The sequence below is a fragment of the Musa acuminata genome, chromosome BXJ3-5 (genome assembly GCF_036884655.1).
Source record: "Musa acuminata AAA Group cultivar baxijiao chromosome BXJ3-5, Cavendish_Baxijiao_AAA, whole genome shotgun sequence".
Classification (NCBI taxonomy): Eukaryota; Viridiplantae; Streptophyta; class Magnoliopsida; order Zingiberales; family Musaceae; genus Musa; species Musa acuminata.
Window position 1 is genome coordinate 28,827,839 of NC_088353.1, and position 20,653 is coordinate 28,848,491.

A 20,653-nucleotide genomic window follows, 5' to 3' on the forward strand; every position below is an offset into this window, starting at 1 on the left:
CTAACAAACCCGCCCTCTTCAAATCAGCCTTGTCCTCGAGGCTGACGATTCATGAATTTTGGGAATTTGATCTTCAAGTCATCATAGTTCTCCAAAGTGGCATCTTCTGTTAGTAGGTTTGCCCACTGTATTAGCAATTCAGTAGTGGATCGTCGTCGTCGAATCATAATCCGTCGATCAATAATGGCACTTGGCTGAGTCTGAAGTCCTCCTTGGGTAGTCATATTTGGTGGGTGGCTTTGGGCTATCTCCAAGCACCTATTTACAACTTCTGTCTGGCCGTCGGTTTGTGAGTGATGTCATTCCATCTTAATATCCTCAAGGAAGTCGCTGGTCGGAAGTGAAATGGCCAAAACTTCAGCTTGCTCAGGTAGTTGCGAAAGCGCATCTGCAAGAACATTCTCTTTCCCCTTTTTGTAAGTGATTTCATAATCAAATCCAAGAAGTTTTGTTACCCAGTTTTGCTGCTCAGGGGATGATATCTTTCGTTCCAAAAAGTACTTGAGGCTTTTATGGTCGGTTTTAATTTGAAATCGTCGACCAATCAAGTAGGGTCTCCACCTCGTTGCTGTGCGCACAATAGCGAGCATCTCCTTATCATATGTTGACTTATTTTGATGGGAGGGAGATAATGCCTTGCTAGTGTATGCGAGTGGTCGACCATCTTGCATGAGAATTGCTCCAATTCCGACTCCAGATGCGTCGGCCTCAATAATGAAGGGTCGGTTGAAATCTGGTAGTGTTAGCACCGGCATCATCGTCATGGCTGCCTTAAGTTTGTCGAAGGCAACAGAGGCTCTATTCGACCATTGGAAGACATCTTTTTTTAAAAAGGAAGTAAGTGGTGCACTGATCTCTCCATAGTTTTTCACGAACTTGCAGTAGTAGCCTGTTAAACCGAGAAAGCCATGTAGCAATTTTATGTTCCTCGGGGTCAGCCAGTTTTGCATTGCTCCAATTTTGAAGGGGTCTACTACCACACCTTCCTCTGATATGATATGCCCAAGATATTCCACCTTCTTTTGAAGAAAGCAAAAATTCATAGTGGTTGTTGTGTATTCGAAAGGCGATTTTCGGTATGTCTTCTTCGCATACTCGTATTTGATGATACCCGGATCAAAGGTCCAGCTTTGTAAAGATTTGTGCTCCCTGTCATCTACTATTGGAATAGGGTATTTATCCTTGATGGTAATGCCATTGAGAGCTCGGTAATCAATGCATATTCGCCATGTTCCATCCTTCTTGTGTACAAGTAGCACCAGTGAAGAGTAGGGGCTGCAACTTGGCCGAATAACTCCTATTTCGAGCATCTCTTTTATAATCCTTTCTATTTCATCCTTCTGGAGATGTGGATACTGATATGGCTGAGTATTTGCTGGAGATTTGCTTGGAAGAATCATTAAACAATGATCATGCCGATGGGTAAGAGGTAGATTGCATGGTTCCATAAATATATCTGAAAATTCAGCAAGCAAAGGAAGTAGGTTTGAATCATTAAATTCTATTAGCTCTCCCTTTGTTTGCTGCTCAAGTTGTACCAAGAATCCGCTGCATGCTTTATGCAAAACCTTCTCCATTTGTTGTGTGCAAATCATCGTTACGTCGCCCCCACGTTTCCCGTGCAGTATCACCTGTTTCTCTTTACTGTAAAATTTCATAATTAGTTGTATAAAATTCCAAGAAACATCACCTAATGTCATCAACCATTCAATTTTAAGCATGGTCTTATGATCATCAAGAGGGAGAAGGAAGAATTCTGCAATTATCTCTTGGTCCTGCAGCAATAGTTTCTCCTGCGGGCGCCTACGATCACACTTCAAAATCCGTCTGTCGGTGACCTTAACATCAAACCTGCTGCAATTCTCAATAGGTAAGTTCATATGGACAGCAACCTTACTGTTTAGGAAGTTATTAGTGCTGCCCGTGTCGATGAGAACAGTGATCGATTGTTGTTTGAGAAGGCCTCCAACTTTCATCGTTTGCGGGTTTGAGTAGCCAGCTAGTGTATGTACTGTAACTTCGGTCGGTTGTGGCTCTTCTTCTGCATCTTCTTCTTCATATTCAAGGCTCTCTTTTGGATGTTTAATAACCTCTTCTTCTATCGGTTCAATCATAAGAAGTCCCCCTTTACTACAGCGATGCTCATGGCTCCACGGCTCGTCACAATGCCAACATAACCCCTTCGCATATCGCTTCCGAAGCTCTTCTCTTGTTAGCCTCTTTGGTGTAGGGACTCGGTCGACAGTAGGGGGGGCTAAGGACTTCAATATTACTGGTTGAGGAGCAACCCTAGTCCTCCGAGCTTCATGGTTCAATTGCTCCTCTTGATGTCGTGCGAAAGAGATGGCTGCCATAAGCGTGTACGGTTGTCGCGCTTTAACTTCTCCTCGGATCTCCGGCTTCAAGCCCTCAATGAAGGTCCTCAATAGCTGTTTTTAAGACCAATCAAGAGTTTGATTAGATAACCTTTCAAACCTGGTTTGGTACTCCTGAATGGTGGAGGTTTGTCGGATCTTTGCTAGTTGTCCGTCAATATTCTTGTAATCGGTTGGTCTGAAGCGGATCAGCAGTCCTTCTTTGAATTGTTGCCATGAAAAGACTCCATAAGTATGTTCAAACCAGTCAAACCACTGTATAGCATCCCCTTCAAGATGTATAGCTGCAATTTTCACCATAGATGCATCCGTAGTTTTATGGTACCGAAAATATCGCTCCGCGCGCGAGATCCAACCAATTGGGTCTCCTTCTTCCCATCTAGGGAATTCCACTCTCATGCATGAATAGTTGGGGTTGGTCATAGAGCTTCCCCTCTCTTGGAAGTCATATCTTTGGGCTTGGTGTGATTGGGCAAAGCTCTCTCCTTGATGTGATTTCTTCGGGCTTAGTGGTCGGCCCAATCTGAGTTCGGTAAAGAGCATCCGAATCTTATCCTCCATTCGTGCCTCCAAGGCTTCGAATTTAGCATTAATTGCCTCCTTAGATACCATAGTATATATCTTCAAATCTGTGATGTTAAGATCTCTCTTTTGTTGTTGGGTTAAAGGCATGTATAGGTTGAGAGAAGTGATGGTCGAAAGGGTTGGTGGATTGGTGGATGTAGGCTACGGTTTAGGCTTGTTTTGTTGCTGTTTTGGGTGCAGTTTGAGGGTGTGGTTTGGTAGAGTTTTAGGGCTATGGATGAAAGGTTTGGATCTGTGGTAGATGGTAGCAAAGGTTTGATAGAAATCAGTGGAAGTTTGCTACAGAATTGTATTGTCTTGTAAGAGCAGAATTTTCGTCGAAGAAACAGCGGTTTCTCGACGAAATTTCCACCAAAAACTTGAGAGATTTGAGGAGGGAATTGATAGAAAAATCACAGTTTATATGATAGCAAGGATGTCCAATTTGATCAAGAAAATTTCGGCAGGAACAGCAAGAAAATTGATGCAAGTTGCGATAGCAGAAATCTCGTCGAAAAATTTCAGCGGTCTACGATGAAAATTTGCAGCAACCCAAAATCGTTTTTAGAGATGAATTCCTTAGTAGATCAATCTTAGATGGAAGCCAAGATGATCTATGAAGTGTATAAGAAATTTCATTCAAAAAAGATTACAAATAGATGGGTTAAGGCAACAATATGCGGCTGAAATTTTCTGCAGCATAGATTTTCAAGTGTAGCAGATTGGACGTAAAAGATCAGTGGTTTATATTGAGAATTTTTCGACGAAACCAAAGGGAAATCCACTGTTAGGAAGTTTCAAAGCAATCATAAAAATTTCGTAGAGATTTGGACAGAAAAAACATAGTATCAAGATCAAACAAATAGTGCTATGCGGTTGAAATTTTACGGTGCAGATTTTCAAGTATAGCAGATTAGACGTAAAAGATCAACGGTTTATATTGAGAATTTTTTGACAAAACCAAAGGAAAATCTGCTATTAGGAAGTGTCAAAGCTGTCATAAAAATTTCATAGAGATTTGGATAGAAAAAATATAGTAGCAAGATCAAACAATCTATGCTATGCGATTGGAATTTTGCAATGTATCTTTCGTCGTAGAGATGAAAACTTTGCGATGAAAAGTTTATGCAGCAATTTTGGAACAATTTTTTTTTTTTTGGATTTTCGAATAAGATAACTAAATTGCAGCAGCAGTAAGGTAAGAAACCAGAACCTGTTGCAATTCACGGGGAGATCAAAGGATGATCTGCGGTGGTGGAGATGACGATGGAATTTGGTGACGATCTTTTAAGCAATTGTGGGAATTGCTTTGGGCGGCTGTGGAGGGCTGATGGATGGCTATGGAAGGGCAACAAGATGCCAAGAACGCTGCTCTGATACCAGGTGTTAGAACCCTTGCAGATTCTAAACTTGGGGTTGATCTCTTTAGGGGATCGGCCTCCTTGGAACTCTATAGGGGTTCCTCCCTCCAAGTTGCTGCTCAAAGGCTGCAGAAAAGATTCATCTATTGCTTATCAAAAGAGGATGAATACATAGCTATTTATAGGGTTTCTAAACCCTAACTCCTAATAGGACTCCTACTCAAGAGTCCTACTCAAGACTCCTAATAGGACTCCTACTCAAGAGTCCTACTCAATTAAGACTCCTACTCAAGACTCCTAATAGGACTCCTACTCAAGACTCCTATTCCCTTACAACTCCTAATTCTTCTCTAAGAAAAAACCTCCTACATGAATGTCCCTCTTAATTAGGACTCTCCTAGCTAGAGTCCTAGCAGAATGTCCCTCTCAATTAGGACTCTCCTAGCTAAAGTTCTAACAGTTTTACATGAATGTCCCTCTCAATTAGGACTCTCCTAGCTAGAGTCCTAACAGTATTCCTCCTCTTTTCTCAAGCAATAGATGAATCTTTTCTGCAGCCTTTGAGCAGCAACTTGGAGGGAGGAACCCCTATAGAGTTCCAAGGAGGCCGATCCCCTAAAGAGATCAACCCCAAGTTTAGAATCTGCAAGGATTCTAATACCATTCCACCTTATAGCCTCATAGAAAGGGCTTTGACAACTGATTTATCAACACACTGACATACTCTTCAAGAGCATTCATTGCAACATTGAGGTCGTTTAACTCCAATTGTATCATTGTGGTCTGAGTCAGGGCTTTCTACCTCGATTCTTTCATCACTTGCATTGTTGAGAGTAAGCCTTTTGACTCCAACTACAACCTTCAAAGCTATCTTTAATAGTGTCGCTATGCTTGAGAGTCATCATCCATAAAAAAAGAGAGTGCACGAACGACATGGATGCTGCTTTCGCCTCCTGCATGAATTCCATCGGAAGAATGATGAAGAAATCGTCCAAGGGAAGCGCTATGAAGTTAGTGCTCAAGCTCAAATTTCTAATATAGATGTCGACTCCCTTTGCCAATCCAGAAATAGGCTTTGCCTACAAATTGATTGCCTTTATGCAGCTCAAACTCTTTGTCGACTTTAATCCTGATTGCTTTGCTTCTTGGTTTATTATGAAATTGTGTGTTCCTCTCATGCCCACCAATGCACACTGCTTTCCCATTCAGTTTTATGTACACAAACATCAATAGGTTCTTATTCGCCTTCACCTCCTTTAGTGTTGCGTTTGACTTCTCTCCCACTTGACCTTATAGGGCATTCAACAATTGCACTTGCCAATGCGGTATTGTTGTGGTGATCCTTCTTTGGCCTCCACTTAGGCTTTTCTTAGAATTCACCTCGTAATGCATTTAGCAAATGCACAACTCTCATTCGAGGTCTTAGTAATGAGTCATTGCTACTCGAATACGACCTATTCGAGTCAGAAGATTTTTCCTCCGCTTAGCCCTTCTCTAACTAAAAAGAAGCTCTAAGGGCATTGAGTGCCTCTTTTTGTTGCAGGCATTTCATTATTGGATGTTGTCCACCACACAAGACATTTGCTGGATAGGACGTTCCTTCTGCATCCATGGTTTGTTAGAACAGATATTTCATTTTGGAAGAGTCTTATGTATTTTAGTAGTAGGCTTTTAAGTTACTTGTAGAGAATACATTATGAATTTTGAACAAGTCGGAAGCTGCAACTTGTAGGAAACATTGTCTACTTTGTCGATGATTAGGAAGAGCCCTTCGTATTTGCGCACCAGTCCCTTGTCCACTTTCTGCCTAAAGAACCAAAGAGATACTAGTTGGAGCTTCACTAGTAATTCATTGACTTTGAACTCCAGTGGTCGCCTTCCCAAATTTTCCCACTTCATCTTTTTGGTCGTTTCTCCAAGTATGTTCGTGTAATATCTATGTTTTGTGTTTTGATGTCATTCCTTTGTATAACGATATGCTAATGGACTATTGGTATAACCGATTGCTAAAGTGTAAGGAGTTGATGGTTGTTGTTTGATAATGATTTCGAAGGGGCTCTTGTGTGACGTAGAGCTCCGCTACAAGTTATAAAACAATTGGGCTATAAAGTGTTTTCTGAAATGTTTGCTTGTGGATCCCGAGTGAGGCACTTTCTCTAACCCATTTTCTCTTTTATAGGTCCTAAGGGACCATGAGAGGTTTCAGGGAGGCTGACCTTTACGGACGGATACGCAAGGGTGTCGCACGACTTAGGCAAAACCGCCTAAGTCCGTGACAGTAGTGCCGGTGATATTACTCCAGGAGTGAGTTTACTCATTTAGTTTGGTCATCCGTTTAGAGATGGAGACTTGTGGAGAAGTATAACTTGGATCCCAACAACTTGAATGACTTGGTCCAAAACTGTTCCAAGAACCGTGCATATCGATTACTGAATATATTTGTACAAAACTCCCTAATACTTCATCACATTCTTCTTCATCAGCTTGGTCATGTCCTCCACTAACTAGTGTAGGGGAGCAGCAATGAATGTTTCATACTTTAAGAATCGATCGACCACCACATGTATCAATCCTAGTCCCTCTACTTTGATAAGCTTGATATGAAGTCTAAAGAAATGAACTTGAGAGGTGACTATTCTGGTCCATGGTACTACAGGTCCTCTTGAGGATGTCTTAGGCACATGATTTTGATTTTGTATAATCTCTTTCATATCTTTAGCCCTAACAATTTTGTAGATTTAATTCTGAACTTCTATTGGTAACTTTTTTATTTAGAACTCTTTTATGAACTGATGAGCCCCATGATTGGTGCTTAATTCCTTCTCCCTTTCATACCTCTTCCTATGCCATAATGCCTCTTTTACTAATTCGTATTGCTCTTCTCACGAACATCCACTTGGATGCATAGCTTGCATGAGTACTCACATGACACGAGCCGTCAATTCCTTATTGTATGGACTTTCTATCATCCGTTAATCTTTCGACTCGGATCTCTAGTTGGGATTCTAACCCTACTTGTGTGGACTACCCCTAGGAATCGTTCCCTGCTTTCATAGAGCTCTAACAACTTTTGATTGACAATGTTAGAGTGCAGCGCCAACTCAGCCAATCCTTCTTTGGTGTTTCAATGTCATTCAGGTTTCCCTTTTGGTTGTGCCTCTTTTGCACGAGAGAACTCTTGCTCTGTGGAAATATCGCTACAAATGTCACATTCCTTTTGAGTGGCTTTGCTCTTTTTCGTGAGAGTCCTCATCTGCTTCTTCGAAATGGTCACACATTGTTGCTGCTCCTCTTGTACAAAAGTGCTAGTTTTGCACGCTGACCTGCCATAACAATTCAATATTTGTTTAACCCGGTCCGATACCACTTCGTCACATCCTTAGCTAGGACTGCCTATGGTGTACGTGCAAGCAATATTTGTCCGTAAAGGTTAGCCTAGACCTTAACCTTGTGTAATCCACAAAGGACTGACAGAGAAGAAAATGTTAAAAAGGTGAATGTGTGGATGATATGTCGCCAAACGCATACAAAAAAGGTAAGATAATTGAAATCGAGATCAGCATAGAGCAACCAGCTTTTATTAGGCCCAAAAGATTCCAAAACGGACTAAATGGTTGCACACAAAGGGGATTGAGGGTAGGTGTAGTACACAAAGGGGGCTGAATGGCTCCACACAAGGGGGGTTCTGAAGGTGAAAGTAGGTGCACACAAAGGGGGTTCTAAAGGTTGATCAATCACATGGTAACAGTTGATATGGACCAATATATTCATAATATAGGTATATTTAATTTCGACTTCGTTTTGAATATGAATAATCAGTATTTGTAATTTTAACATTTGTTTGCAACATATTACCTAAACCATGATAGGGTAGCCATATTGTTTTGTTATACTATGGATCTTGGTAAGACACAAACTTATTTGAATGTGTACTCAAATGATAATTAAAGATTTGCTATGCTAATAATCTGAATAATTATTTTTTGCAGTCGAGTGGTGGCTACAATTTAGATGGTCTGCACCCAATCAAAAATAGGTTGCGGTTAGCGTGCTTTTACAAACGATGACAATGAGTGGATGTGAACTTGTCAATGTTTTCCTTGATTCACACTATGGTTTGCAATAGGTTATCATATAGACGGTTGAAGAAGCTTGTATATGTATACTATAATATATGTCTATTATATAGATGGTGTGTCATGCTCGACAAGGAGTTAGAGACTGATTGCTTTGATTTCTAGTTCTACAATGAAGATTCTCAACCAATATTGGAGTGGGTCGAAGTAGAAGAGAACCTAGGAGATCCTTTGCTTGATGAGGTAGGAATTATCATGTCTATCTTGTTTTATCCTTGAGGTTATAAAGGAAGAGGAACAATGTCTCAATAGGAGGAAGATCTTCTTGGTTAGAATGTAGTAGTTGGACAACCTCGAGCCAGTCTAATTGAGGTCATGGCACCCGACAAGCATAGTTGTCTGCCCAACGTGCGAAGGCGAAAGGGAAGGAAATAGCATTGACCAATCCTTTGAAAAGGATTGACGAGCAAAAATTTTAGTCTAGTGACCAAACACCTTAATCACAATCATTGCTCTACGAGGTCCATAGAGATAGTAGCAATGTTAATGATAGTGCCTTAACCGATGATTGTCCTATCTACTCAACCTCAAGGTGGGGTATAGATGGAGAAACATTCTACATATGCTACCTAAGGTACATATCACGAAGCTCAAGGAACCACGCATAATATTTATAGTCACAACCAAGGATTGAAATTTCGTATTATACCAAAATTTTTGGACTTATTCGGTGCGGTACGATACTATATACCGAGCGATATATTTTGGTATATCGCTCGGTATATATATATATATATATATATATATATACAATTATATATATATATATATATAATTCAGTAAACCACTCGGTTTACCTCTATGTGCGTGTGACGTCACCTCTCTTCTCGGGTGACGTCGTAGAAAAAAAAATGCAACGTCACCTCCCTTCTTGGGCAACTTCGCAGATTAAAAAAAAAATTGTGATGTCGCCTGAGGCTATGTCGTCTCCCTTCTTAGGCGACGTTGCCGAGGCGACATCGCAGGTTAAAAAAAAAATTGTGATGTCACCTCGCACTTCTCGGGCGACGTCGCAGATAAAAACAAAACAAATTGCAAGCGATGTTGCCCGAGAAGAGAAGAAAAAAAAAATCTTCGCCTCTCTCCGCCCCGTGACGTTGATGCCTCTTCTCTGGCATGCGGATGAGAAGTCGCCGACAGACGAGAAGGAGAGCGGCGATCTCCAGGTTCTCCCTTTTTTTTCCTATTTCTTTCTTCCCCTTCTCCCTCTTCTTTCTTCTCCCTCGGTCACCGTCGACGATAATGCCTCAATCGACGACGATAACGCCTCAATCAACGGTACCGCTGGGTAGCGGGCGGTCCGTGTATCGATCTACTAACGGACTGGTACGTACCGCCTGGCAAGGTTCGCCGTACCATACCGTACCGACGTTTCGACCCGGGCTCGGTACGGTACGGTGTACCGAGTGGTACACCTAATTTCACCGATTTAACCCTCCGAAAATACTTAAAAATTAAAAAAAAGTTAGGATAGAGTTTTCAAGTTACAAATATATATAGTAATAGTATAAGTTTAGCAAAATCAATGTAAATTAGCTAAGAATAGTATCACATATCTTTTTCGGGCTTTGAGGTAGTCTTGTTCGAGGTTCGTATTTCAGCTCGTTATAGATTGAAATATATACAGAAAAATCAGTTGAATTGTTAGACTATTTTATTACAATATAAACTCTAAAATTCAAATGAATTAAATAATCATATATCTAGATATACCTGATTGTTAATTCTACCACCAAAAGGAACGACGGGCCTCTACGGGTGGTGGATCGGGGTCCTCGATCCGATACATATCAATATGATACGATTGTTGGACCCAATCATGAAATTGATCCTATGACATAGTGTATTGATACACCGTATGCCATTGATGCATCAATGTGGTGCTGATCGTAGATTGATCGTCATGAATCATATTTGTCCGAGGCGTCTCTTGAGGCATATATTGGTGTTGTTCTGTATCATGCTGTTGCTCATAAAAGGATGACCAATTATCACCATACTATTGTTGCCCGTATGATTCTCCATAATACGATGGCTGTGAATACGATGAGTCTCTTTCTATGTCTATATCATGTATGCTCTGTCGTATTTGTTCATATTCATCCACTGCCATCCCCTTCCCCTTCCCCTTCTGCGCATAAACTTGACCAGTACCTTGTCGAGTTCCATGATATGAATCTTGAGTGGCATGTGTAAAATATTGCTCCTCGGTCCATTCACCACTCTCAAGTTGTGTAGACGAGACCAACGACTGCCCGGCATCACCGCCATCATCTGTCGAGGCACTGCTGTCCGTGTTGCTGTCATGTCTCTGGATCGAGCGAGAAAGAGAATGTGATTGTGAAGGTGTCTCGTCGCCCGACTCGATTCTTTCCAACGATGCAACTAATGCTACTGCCTTCCCCTTTGCCTTTGCACGTTGGGCGGACGAGTGTGACCATTGGGTATCAGTAGTTCCTCGAGCAGTTTGACTCCTACCATGTTATAATCCAGGGGGATTTTTCACCTGTTGGGGTTATGCTTCTTCTTCTTCTATTGCCTCGGTGATAAAACGTGAAGGACGCTGAGGATCTCCCGCCTCATCAAGTAGAGGATCCTCTTGGTTCTCTGCTGCTTCAACCCAATCTAACATTGGCTCTGAATCTTCGTTGTAGAATTGGAGGTCAATGAGATCAATATTTGATTCTTCTGGCTCCTTATCCAACTCAGCACATCGTAATTTTAGCCGCATGTTATAATGGACATATACTAGTTTCTCTAACCGTCTGTAGGAGAGTCTGTTGCGGACCTTCGTATGAATCAATGCAAACGTTGACCAATTACGTTCGTAACCACTAGATGTTGTTGTCTGTGAAAGTACACGAACGACAACCTTCCTTAAATGTGGTGCATCGCCTCCAAATTGTAGCCACCACTCGATTGTAAAAAGATATAAATAAGATTTTATTAGCATAACAAATAATTAATATTAAATATAATTGATAATCAATATGTATAACTTTTCCTCACCAGGATCCATAGTGTAACGGCATGATACAGCTACAACGTCGGAGAATGAACCAACTGTTTCTCGAAATAATCGACCCTCCATAAGAGCATCGGCTACCTCGGTAGTGTTTGGCAAGAGCCGATATATAACATTTCGTAGTGTCGTTAGGAAATTATTTTACGTTTCAAGAGCATATCGATATTGAATTGTCGGGTTTAGATAATACGCTGCAAAATATAATTTTGTTAGTATGATTTTTTATTATCTAAATAATAATAAATTAAATTATTCTGAATATGAATTTACCTGCATTATGGATATCTTGATCCATATGAACTTCGGTCCGACGATCAATGATTCGTACATATTGGTCGGCCTTAAAATCATCTTTGAATGCTTTCCTGACCTCCTCTCTTGTTGAAATCAGCATATATTTAAGATACGGCATTTGTGGACGCTTGTCCATATCGACCTTACAAAAGACAATATAAAGTGGTTCCACACCTTTTATGATTTCTGCTATAGTCTCCCAAAATCTAGAGGAAAGAATGGTCTTTTCTATCTTCTTTCCATCACTCAATTTCGAATATCTGGATTCAGACTACTCTTGTGAGCTAGCCATTGCCTTCAAGCCATGCCTTTTTTGCTGTAATGACTTTAATGCAATAAAATTGGTAGCAAGCCAAGTAATTCTAGGTCGAAGTATCTCACCTTTTACATACTTTTGCATTAATGTGTGGACCCAATGATGATTATATATAAACTTTGTAATTGATTGTGCTCGAGCTACACATTTCTTGACCGCATCCAACTCACCAATATCCTTCAGCATTAGATCTATGCAATGAGCTGCACATGGAGTCCAAAACAAAGTTTTTCTTTTTTCCATCAATTGCAAACCGGCCTTTTTGAAATTCGCTCTATTGTCGATTATTATTTGGACATCATACTGTGGTCCAATCTCCTCTATCATAGTGTCCATCAAGCTCTCAATGTAGTTTGCATCTTGGATCTTTTCATAAGCATTAACAGACTTATGAAACACCACTCTTCTATTGCAATAAACAAGAAAGTTGATGATACTCATTCTTGTTGGTCCTGTCCAACTGTCACACATCAATGTCACCCTATATTCGTCTCATTGCCTCTTGAAGGATTTGATCCAATCCTTTAGTTCTGCCACCTCCTCATCTAAGTACACACCATAAATCTCCTTCAGTGTTGGAGGTTGGATCCCCGTGCCAGACTTTTGAATAGAGGAGATCATGCTCTGATAATATGGACCTTGGGCTGTGTTGGCTGGAATCCTATGAAAGTTGAACCATTTTAAGATTGCCTTCCCAATATCCCGTGTTTTTTCTTTTGTGTATGCATCGTCAATCCATGTTTGTTTCGCTGTTTGTGGGGGATAGGCTTGCGGATCAATATCAACAATATCTGGTGCGGACCTCCTGCCAAGACCTCTCATAAAACCACGGAGTCCACCATACCTCATGCTACTAGTTCGGCCTAACTGAGAAGGAGTAGTTGGTTGCCTCATGCTGGTTGGCCTCTGGATTCCACTACCACTGCCATGCTCTAATTGTGAGTCAGGTCGTCGATGCCTCATTGCTTCATCGACCGTATACTGATGCTCCAATGATGCACGAATTCCAACTGTAAGATCCGGGTCGACTTTATCGCCGCAACCCTCATACTTATCATAAACTGGTTCCTGTGTAGCCCTATGATATTCTTCCTCAACTCTTGCCTTCTTTTTTAATGTATGTTCCTTTGCTTGTTTAAGCTTGCTTTGAAATAATTTACGGATCTCCGTTGGAACATTCTTGCATTTTGCAACATCAGGATACCCACTAGCCAAATGCATTTTCACTCGAGTTATTCCTCCTCCTTTGCCAATGTAGTCACAATAAATACATTGCCAATGATGACGGTTTCCATCTAGCTTTCGGGCATGAACCCATTCATCATCATGTGGTTGTTCCTTTGGTGCCATGATCATACCAAATTTAAATCAAATAAACTATAAAGTATAAACATATTAAATTGACCAAATATCGATCATAAATCACTAATCACAACATTAAGTAATTTTATTAAAACATAACTAATCATATTTTATTATCATAAATATGTTACATGCATAAAAGAAGTATTAAAATAATTAGATACACTAATTACACAATTAATATAGTTAATTTTTCACTAATTACTTCTCTTTCAACACTATAAACATGACAAACACCCTAATAGATATTAAAGAAATTGGATTCACATAAAATCGAACAAATTTTGATTAAATCATTATTAAAATGACTAATTATAGTATTAAATAACTTTAATAAAACATAATTAAACTTATTTTACCATCATATATATGTTAAACACATAAAAGAAACATTAAATATGTAATTTTAATCCAATATGATTCAAATTATGATAAAATTATCATTTATCTACACTAATTATACGATTAATATAGTTAATTTTTCACTAATTATTTCTCTTTCACCACTATAAACATGACAAATACCCTAATAGGTATTAAAGACATTAAATTGATATAAAATCAAACAAATTTCGATTAAATCATCATTAAAATGACTAATTGTAGCATTAAATAACTTTAATAAAACTTAATTAAACTTATTTTACTATCGTAAATATTATTCAATATTTACTATGCATGAAAAACACTAATCATAATCTTAAATATCTTAATTACTCTCTAATTAAATAAAACGAATACATACCTCTTGATTAGAAAGTTCTTCTTCTTAATCTTCCTAAATTAACCTCGATTGAATTCACAAATCGTTGCTTTATAGAGTTTAGGAGAGAAAAAAAAAGTTTGAGAGAGAGTTTAAGAGAGTATAATGAAATATGGGAGAGAAGATTGGTTTAAATAGGAGGACACATACCGAGTGGTGTCGGGCGGTAACGGTCGACCGTTACCGCCCGATATTACTTCGTATCGTCCGATACGAGTTTTTTTTGGTGTACCGCCCGGTAGCGGGCGGTCCGCGTACCAGTTGCCTGTCGGACTGGTACGTACCGCCCGTACCGGGTGGTACGGTTCGGTATGGCAGATCTTGCCGCCTGGTACGAGCGGTATCATTTGGTATTGTAGACCTTGGTCACAACGATAGAGGAAAGGGGAAGGCAATCGATGACTTTGAGTAGATGCAAAAGTCTCTATAATGTAAACACAAATAGGAGTCCGTCGTATTCAAAGCCTTTATATTATAGAGGATCCTATAACCAACCAACAAATATGTAGTGATAGTTGGTCATTCTTTTTTAGACTGATCTTATGATACTCAACCTCCTCACCCTTGCCATAGTCATACTTGCCTTAGGAGGCTCCTCGAGCACTTGCCATTCATACGAGGAGACAAATGACATACGGTTTACCAGCACACCATGTCATGGGAGTGGTTTCAAGTTTCAAGGTTGGATCCATAGTCGTACCATATATATATACATATATACATATATACATATATATATATATACATGGTTTGCAGTACCGGTCCGTACCGCCCGGTACGGGCGGTACGTACCGGTCAGACAGGCTTCCGGTACACGGACCGCCTGTTACCGGTCCGGTACTGTAGCGGTACTGTAGCACTGCTACAGTGCTCGGCACGCTTGAATATACCGCTCGGTACACCTGGGTGTACCGAGCGATATACCATACCGTACCGGTACCGAGCCCAGATCGAAACTCCGGTACGGTACGATATTGCGAACCTTGTATATATATATATATATACATATATATATATGCAAATTCATATTATTAAGGATCCTGATCCATCGACTACGGAGTACGTTGTTTATTTTGGTGGTTGAAGTAGGTACAAACAAGTTGCTTTTGTTTATTACTTAATTTGCTGAAATCGTAAAGTTTTGACAAATAATCGAACATCTCAACTCGTATCTTTGTAGATGATTCAAAATCAATAGAAGAATGAAGGAACTCGTATCTTTGTAGATGATTCAAAATCAATAGAAGAATGAAGGAACGTACAGAAGTTGCTTCCGTTTGTTACTTAATTTGTTGAAATAGTGAAGTTTTGACACAATCTCATATCTCAACTCATATCTTTGTAGATGATTCAAAATCAATGGAAGAAACAAAAGAATGTGCAAGTTGCTCCTCAACAATCCAAAAAACATAAATTCTCTTTCTCATCCTTGTTTGCACCTTTTAAAATTTAAATTGCATTAAATTTTGATTAAAAGGGTTAAAATAGGATTTTTTTATATTTTTCAGGTAATTTTTTTGGCCATTTTCTGGCAAATTTCTTGGAAATTGATACGTACTAACATACCTATATATGGTACATTAGTATTGATCAGTATGTACCAATCCAGGCCAGGACTGGTACCAATTTCCAAGAAATTTGATCAGTTTGCACCTTTTAAAATTTAAATTGCATTAAATTTTGATTAAAAGGGTTAAAATAGGATTTTTTTATATTTTTCAGGTAATTTTTTTGGCCATTTTCTGGCAAATTTCTTGGAAATTGATACGTACTAACATACCTATATATGGTACATTAGTATTGATCAGTATGTACCAATCCAGGCCAGGACTGGTACCAATTTCCAAGAAATTTGATCAGTTTGCACCTTTTTAAATTTAAATTGCATTAAATTTTGATTAAAAGGGTTAAAATAGGATTTTTTTATATTTTTCAGGTAATTTTTTTGGCCATTTTCTGGCAAATTTCTTGGAAATTGATACGTACTAACATACCTATATATGGTACATTAGTATTGATCAGTATGTACCAATCCAGGCCAGGACTGGTACCAATTTCCAAGAAATTTGATCAGTTTGCACCTTTTTAAATTTAAATTGCATTAAATTTTGATTAAAAGGGTTAAAATAGGATTTTTTTATATTTTTCAGGTAATTTTTTTGGCCATTTTCTGGCAAATTTCTTGGAAATTGATACGTACTAACATACCTATATATGGTACATTAGTATTGATCAGTATGTACCAATCCAAGCCAGGACTGGTACCGCACGTTGGCATCGGACGACGATTCTTGTGTAATATTACCATGTACTGGTCCAAGTTAGGATTGGCAACAACGGTCGACACAAGACAATAATCCTTCTGTAATATTACCTAGAATGTAACACCGATTATATTTTTACATTTTGAATAAGTTTGAAAATGCATGATAAGTGAAATGCATTGGTTGATATTTTGTATCATGATCATCAATTTATTTGTGGATTTTGAGCTCAACATTTCCTTGGTTATTTAAAGAACCTGTTTTGCCAACACTAGAAGATTATCTGACTTGTAAGAAATAAAGGGCCCAAGGTAATAGATATGTTCCTTTTTCTTGTTTTCTATGGAGTTTTAGCTGGAAATTCAATCCATCCGTGCACACGATTTCCATGGATAAGTAACTTTCATGGATTCCTTATGTTTTAGCTGGTTATTTGGATTTTACTCCTACGATTCTGTGTAATTTCTGTTTACTTAAATTTGACTTTCCTAGAATATGCTTTCAGGCTACGATTGAGAATATAACCTACCATCACATTGAAAAAGATTCTCAACTTTTTCGATTGAGATAACTGCTACCTGTTTTTTGTTCCACTGGAGTTATTTTCATATATTACCAAAGGCTGTCCCAGATCTTTTATCCAATCCTTATACTTGGATTATGGCTGGTGAACGAGAGTGTTGACTGCATTCTATTTGCTTGGTGCTTGAACCTTTCTGTTTGTTGTTTTCGTGCCCAGACATGATCATGCATGGTATGCCGATATGACTTATTTATCAATCTAAAAGAACTTTGGGATCTATTATTTGGGTACAAAGTGAACCCATATACATGTACATGTATTTGCAAATTTCTTTCATTTGTCTATCTTTGCAAGTATGCATGCATGTACCAACATAGAATGTATGGCATAAGCACAACTTTATATTTTAAATCCTTGTTTGTGATTCAGTTTAGAAAATAAACTGTACCTTCTAAACTTATTCAGTCTTATTTCCAGTCATGCATCAAACAATGTACTTGATGGACTGAATCAATTTGATGGCACTGACACACATTATTTCCATTCTGGCCCACGGGGCCATCACTGGATGTGGGATTCTCGCCTTTTCAACTATGGGAGTTGGGAAGTATGGAAATGTTTCGATTCTAGACACCTATGTTACTTCTTTAAATTGAAAAAAATTCACCTTATTATCTTCCTTCCTCTAGGTTTTAAGATTTCTATTATCCAATGCGAGATGGTGGCTGGAGGAGTATAAGTTTGATGGCTTTAGATTTGATGGTGTGACCTCAATGATGTACACTCATCATGGACTTGCGGTTAGTTATTCTGTCAATTGTGGAAAATACTGCTTTCCATACAAGATGATTATGTTTCATTTTCTTTATGTTATGATTCTGTACATTTTGAGATAATGTTGATGTTTAAAGTTACATTTTACATATATGCATAATTCAGGAAATATGGTTTACAGCCTACTAAACGTCACTAAGTTTCTTAGGAACTAAATTTTTGTATCTATGTCTGTATTATTAGGAAAAGTTCTAGCCGGGAGTGCTCTGATATATGAATTCTTTTGAACATTTATTTCTATTGTATTGTTGCTCTTGTATTCCCTGCTTATTACAGGTAGGCTTTACTGGGAATTACAGTGAATACTTTGGGTATGCTACTGATGTGGATGCAGTGGCCTTCTTGATGCTGGTAAATGACATGATACATGGGCTTTACCCAGAGGCTGTTACTATTGGTGAAGATGTAAGTGGAACTTCTGTTTATTTGGTACTTGTACTGACATGAAAAAGTTATATGAAAAGTGAACAGTGATATCTTTGAAATATGAAGCTTAAATTCCATTGGTTATCTTTGAAATATGAAGAAAAGTGACACTGAGTCCTTAAATTTGACCCAACTCGTAAATAAAAAAGAGTATCCTAGTGCATGAGGAGAATTTTCTTGTATTTGTCCTTTGGAAATAGGAGATGTTCTATAGTTTCCTAGTTGAAGAATGGGATATTTAGATGGTGGATGAAAGTAATTTGCAAGTATTTTCATTAGATAGTTTAATGGAATAAGGTTGTTGGTACATTCAAGATACTTGAACTAGACATGTATTTTAGTGTTATGAAGTAGGAAGAAGTGGAAACCAGTTGATGGGCTTTTACTACTGAGTTTTCACAATCCCTATGGTGTGAGATTTAAGTCGTAAAAAACCTCTGTATAAGTTAATTCTAATGTTAGATCAAAGTAGATAGATATGACATCTTGAAATCCATTGCAGTATCAGGTGGAGACGAGTGTATATACGTATGTAGGTCCTTTTGTGGTTACATAAGCAGTTCATTTTTTTCAAAAGGGCAGCCCAGTACATGAGGCTGCGACCACTGTGGCTTCAGAAGGTTGGAAGTACATACCTTACCTCACATACTCAAGAGGCTATTTTCATTATATCCATTCTATTCCCTAAATACCCTTATAGCAACAGGATCATGGAAAGGTGAATGCCAGTACCTTTTGTCAATCAAGTAAAATAGTTTTTAGTGTACTGTTTTCCATTTGTAAAGCTTGACTGTAAATTTGAGTTCTTGAAACATTATTATTTTTTGTAGAAAAGGGCCTGTTAATAATAATATCTATTTTTATTTGGAAACTTAAGCTGTTTTAGGATGTTATGGCCTTATGGGTATTGAGGAATTTGAGCTTACTCTTATAATGCAGCAATGGTTGGAAGAAAAAGAACTTTGACCTTACATGGCAATGGTTGGAAGAACAAAATTTTGGTACTTCTGGAATAATTGAATATCACAGATTAATTCTAATGCATCTAAGGAGTTGTTATGGTCATCCAAGATTAATCAGGCCTCAGTTTCATTAGAATTCTTCCATTCTTTAACAGTTTCCTACTTTTCAAGAATCCTCATAGAGTCATACTATATTTTTGTTTTTTACCTAAAAGATCTGACATGCTGTCTACATCTGTTCTGGAATCCCAGCGGAAGTCCATTATCTTAATATTTAGATAATCAGCTTTATGCCATTCTCACATGAGAAGCCCTATATTGTTGCAAATGGTCATTGTTTGGAGCTCATTGATCCCACATCATTCACAGAGGCATAATATGATGCCTCTTTAGATTGAAGGAACTTAAATCTGAAATTTAAAACTCAGGCTGATAAATTGTGAAAGATGGATGCAGGACTGCTCTTAAATCACAGATTATTTTCCATTTTAGAGTGATGTGTCTGAATCTCATGGTATGTTGCTGAAGATGTAGAAGCTCTGGATGAAGAGGATTCTGAATAGGAATAGATGCTGACATAGGTGAAGGTTTAGGAATTGATCAAACGGGATGATTTTGTGACAAATGAAGAAATTGGAGTTCAAAAGATCAAGTCAGTGCAAGGGTTCATCATCAATGGATATCGTTAATGAAGTTCACATGATTTGTGGATCAATTTTGAAGATTCTTTAGTCAGCAATATCCAACACTTACTATCACTCATAAAGGTATATTAAGTCAAAATTCAAGAAATCTGATGCATTCAATGGAGTATCAACCCAAGGAACCCTTTAATGGACTCTCATCACAATTTTGTAGTTGAAAGTTTCACAGGGAATTTCAACTTGAAACAATTTGAGAGACACATATCTTCACAGGGAATTTCTCAACTATTTCTCTTTTCTATTTGTCCTTTTGGCCTTATGTCTTTCTCTATATTCTCTCTTTAGCATATGTTTTTTATCTCTACTGTCACTTCCTCTCATCCTAGGAGCTTTGTTTTGCTGCTTTTCCATAGAACCTTGTACCTGCTTTAGATTATTTGTTATTCTTACCCATCTCTTGCCATTTATTTTTAAGCAGCAAATGGCTCTATGCTGCTTTTACACCATACCATACCTATGTTGTGCTAAATACTGAGGTGGTTGCAGCAGTTTTTTATTTTTAGCTAATGACGAATAAATTCTCTCACTAGGACTAATACTTCTTGGTGGTTGGCCAGACTGGAACGGTATTGATTGGCATACTGGTATTGATATGGCTGGTATTGGTTGGTGCCACCTGGGCTAGAGAGAGAGACAGGAGGGGAGGATGCTGCGGCAAAGCTAATGAGAGGGGGAGGTGGAGGCAGCAAGATGGAGAAATTTGTTGATAGAAGAGGGAAAGAGAGAGAAGGGAAGAAAAAAGAA

At 38.5% G+C, this 20,653-nt stretch overlaps 1 protein-coding gene across 1 annotated transcript in view; it reads left to right on the plus strand.

The window, feature by feature from the left end:
• LOC135637727 (1,4-alpha-glucan-branching enzyme 1, chloroplastic/amyloplastic) overlaps positions 1–20,653 on the plus strand; it is a 71,885-nt gene that overhangs the window by 34,852 nt on the left and 16,380 nt on the right. Inside the window, exons 5-7 of the mRNA XM_065150479.1 lie at positions 17,461–17,590; positions 17,673–17,783; positions 18,094–18,222. Coding sequence (XP_065006551.1) covers positions 17,461–17,590; positions 17,673–17,783; positions 18,094–18,222 — 370 coding nt within the window. The remainder of the gene's footprint in view (positions 1–17,460; positions 17,591–17,672; positions 17,784–18,093; positions 18,223–20,653) is intronic.